The sequence below is a fragment of the Nanorana parkeri genome, unplaced genomic scaffold (assembly GCF_000935625.1).
Source record: "Nanorana parkeri isolate BGI_ZX_2015 unplaced genomic scaffold, ASM93562v1 scaffold2621, whole genome shotgun sequence".
NCBI classification, from domain to species: domain Eukaryota; kingdom Metazoa; phylum Chordata; class Amphibia; order Anura; family Dicroglossidae; genus Nanorana; species Nanorana parkeri.
Window position 1 is genome coordinate 98,172 of NW_017308889.1, and position 3,743 is coordinate 101,914.

The following is a 3,743-nucleotide window of genomic DNA, read 5'->3' on the forward strand; positions in this document are numbered from 1 at the left end:
CCGCACACGAGAGGGAAAACTGTCAGCATGTAAACAGCCAGCGATGGCTGTTTACATACAAGCGGTCAGGCGTCTCTAGATCTGCGGGTGTGCGCCGCCCCCCCCTCCCCCTCGTACCTCTGATTGCTTGATTTTTCGCTGCCGTTGCCGGTCCAGTGTTCCGATGTGGCCGTTGCGGCTGGGACCGGCACGGCGACGCTCTAACAGGAGATCAAAGGGAGATCATTACTTGATCATTCCTTTGATCTCTCTTTCTGTCCCCGAATGCAGGAAGTGATGTATATTAGCAGAACACCGGAGAGAAGCTGATGGAGCAGATCTCTGCTTCATCAGCTTCTCTGGGGGTCCCTAGGTGACATCAGAGGTCTTGGAGACCCCTGATGTCTCCATAAAGAGGACCTGTTTGGTGAACTGGCTATTACATAGGGGGTTCCTTAGTCCCCTATGTTATAGCAATAAAGTTAAGTAAAAAAAAAAAAAATTACAGCATTAAAAAAAATAAAGAAGCTAAAAAAAAGTGCAAGACTGTAGCCAATTGCCGTTTCGGTCGGCGCAGTGCATTGTGGGATGTGCCGGGGTCGAACAGACCGCGGACATCCCATAATGTTCGGCGTTCGGCGAACGCTAGAACATGCAATGTTCGACTCGAACGTTCAGCCCATCCTTAGTAGAGACGACTTCAGATGCACAAGAGGAGTCTTTGGGATCTGGGCACTCACAGCTCAGAGAGAGGCCATCATGGGGGGCCCCATTTTAATTTTTGCTATGGGGCCCCCCGGGATGTGTAGTTACGGCCCTGCTCTAGATTTTGGATTTTGAAAACAAGCAACTAACCCGACAGTAACACAATCTTCTAACCTGACAGTTTGGTCAGCGATCCAGCCGGCATCACACTGTTCATATCCACCATGGTAGGCGGCCAAAAGTTGATCTGCCGTGGCTATGTGCGCCTTAATCCTCACGCAGGCTTCCTGGGCCATGGGGAAAGTATAAGTGTAACGCGAGAGTCCTTCCCGATACAGGAACACAACACCTGGAGGACACACAGACAGATAGGGGAGATTATTGGCATCCGTTGTCACCAGGCCCGAACCAACTGCCAAGCTGGTATGACGTTCGGAGGGAACTGTAAAAGTGATGTTAGCATGTCTTTCTCTGCTAACCCTCATGAGTGACAAAAGCACCGTACACCGCTGCCATAGTATGGCAACCCCTAAAAAATGGCAATAGTGAGTAACTTTTGTTACCCTCAGAAGCCATTTAAAGCCTGATACACTCTTAAAAACACACCCCTGATTACCTCCAATGTCTTCCCCATCACCTCTAATGTCTTCCCCATCACCTCCAATGTCTTCCCCATCACCTCCAATGTCTTCTCCATTACCTCCAATGTCTTCCCCATTACCTCCAATGTCTTCCCCATCACCTCCAATGTCTTCCCCATCACCTCTAATGTCTTCCCCATCACCTCCAAGTCTTCCCCATCACCTCCAATGTCTTCCCCATCACTTCCAATGTCTTCCCCATCACCTCCAATGTCTTCCCCATCACCTCCAATGTCTTCCCCATCACCTCCAATGTCTTCCCCATCACCTCCAATGTCTTCCCCATCACCTCCAATGTCTTCCCCATCACCTCCAATGTCTTCCCCATCACCTCCAATGTCTTCCCCATCACCTCCAATGTCTTCCCCATCACCTCCAATGTCTTCCCCATCACCTCCAATGTCTTCCCCATCACCTCCAATGTCTTCCCCATCACCTCCAATGTCTTCCCCATCACCTCCAATGTCTTCCCCATCACCTCCAATGTCTTCCCCATCACCTCCAATGTCTTCCCCATCACCTCCAATGTCTTCCCCATCACCTCCAATGTCTTCCCCATCACCTCCAATGTCTTCCCCATCACCTCCAATGTCTTCCCCATCACCTCCAATGTCTTCCCCATCACCTCCAATGTCTTCCCCATCACCTCCAATGTCTTCCCCATCACCTCCAATGTCTTCCCCATCACCTCCTAGTCTTCCCTATAACCCCAATGTCTTCCCATCACCTCCTAGTCTTCCCCATCACCTCCAATGACCAGCCTCGGTTTCGCTCATGCCTACTCCAGGGTTATATTCGGCATGATCACTTTGAGCTACTACTCCGCCCCTGCGAGGAACCATCTCCAGTCTGCTTTTACTCTAAAAGCCTCCACTGAATACCATGAGAAGGAATCAGGTGTTTGAGCCCTTTCACGGGCTCCCATGTTGGGTCGGCTCTTATTCCTGTCAGAGCGATGACGTACATCCCTGGCTGTGCCGTACGGAAATGTGTTTCATCCAAGGCTCTATAAATAGAATTTTTTTAGAAAGCTTTGAAAAGATTTCCCTGCAGGTGAACATACTGCTGCTGATTGTTCTCTGCAGGGAGGACGGACTCTCTGCCCTAAAAGGGAATTTTCCAGAAGAGTTGAAGTTGAAGCTGTTATAGCGGCAAAGGGCGGAGCCAACCCAATACTGAGCCCTAAGGACTAAGACTGGGATGCCATTAGAGGGCGGAGCCAACCCAATACTGAACCCTACGGACTAAGACTGGGATGCCATTAAAGTTCATGTGCGTGTAAAGTCGTCCCAATACTTTTGGTAATATAGTGTATATAAAAGACAATTAAATCCGGGCTTACCTTTGACCTTCACCTCCAACATGTCATAGTCATCTTCAATGCCGCGTTGGACGTGGCACTTGTAAACCCCCGAATCATTGCTCATCAGCTCCTTGAGGACCAGCGTGACGTCGTATGCCGAGGTCGTGTAGCGCGGGAGGGAGGCCCGCAGTCTGTACGCCTCGTTGATCTTGACCTTGTGGCCCCGAGCCACCAATATCTCGACTTCCTTCCCGTTGGAGACGAAGGTCCATTTCACCCTAGGCGTGGCCAGCACGGCCCGGCGGCCCACGGTCACCTCCGCCGCTGGCGACTGGTACGTGATGTGGCACGGGATGGTCAGCGTGCCCGACAGTGCGGCTTTCGTCGAAGAGTTTCCAATCCTCACCGTTAAGCTCTTGTAATCTTCTGGAACGGGGGGAAGAACATTAATGAAAAGCCGGGCTTAGGCGGGCACGGCGCCAAAACCACATCTGACTTACCGCAGGACAATTTATATGTGGGTAAATGTAGACATTTTTAAAGGAAACATGGAAACCACGGATCGCCACGCTCATAGAACTAACGGCCGTCATTATCCGAGGAGTGGATACTCTACATGAAACCACAGGTCGGTCCTCAAAGCCAACATTACCGTCCCGGCAAACTCTAATGCTGAAAAAGCCGGTTACGTAGTCAACTCTGCGACGTGTTCTTAGGGCTATCGAAGGGTTCCTTGTGGAACCATCGAGGTCTTCTGATAAATGTCCAAACTTGGCTTCCTGCCATGGGACAAACCGGAGCAAAAGGCTAGACTTTAGAGCGTCAGCCCGTTAGAGCGTCAGAACCCTCGAACGATGAGACTGGGGATGCACCGATACCAGTATCGGTGTCGGTGCCGATACCGAGTATTTGGGCGAGTACTCCTTCTCCGATACCTTCCCCGATACTGGAACTTCCGCTCAGAGGGAGATTTCCTCTGACCGGCAGTGCCGCGAGGAAAGACGGAGCCGGGAAGCTGTCTCCATGCGGTTTGGCCGGCTCCATGCTGATTGGCCGAGAAGCCGGCTTCCCAGCCAATCAGTGTCGAGCCGGGCAAACAAATCTGATGATATGGC

The 3,743-nt window shown here is 51.2% G+C and overlaps 1 protein-coding gene across 1 annotated transcript in view; it reads right to left on the reverse strand.

The window, feature by feature from the left end:
* The window catches only part of BCAN (brevican), a 26,208-nt gene that overhangs the window by 21,415 nt on the left and 1,050 nt on the right, over nucleotides 1-3,743 (reverse strand). The window contains exons 2-3 of the mRNA XM_018573928.1: nucleotides 2,668-3,054; nucleotides 859-1,033 (exon numbers count right to left, since the gene is read on the reverse strand). Of these exons, the coding sequence (XP_018429430.1) occupies nucleotides 859-1,033; nucleotides 2,668-3,054 (562 nt within the window). The remainder of the gene's footprint in view (nucleotides 1-858; nucleotides 1,034-2,667; nucleotides 3,055-3,743) is intronic.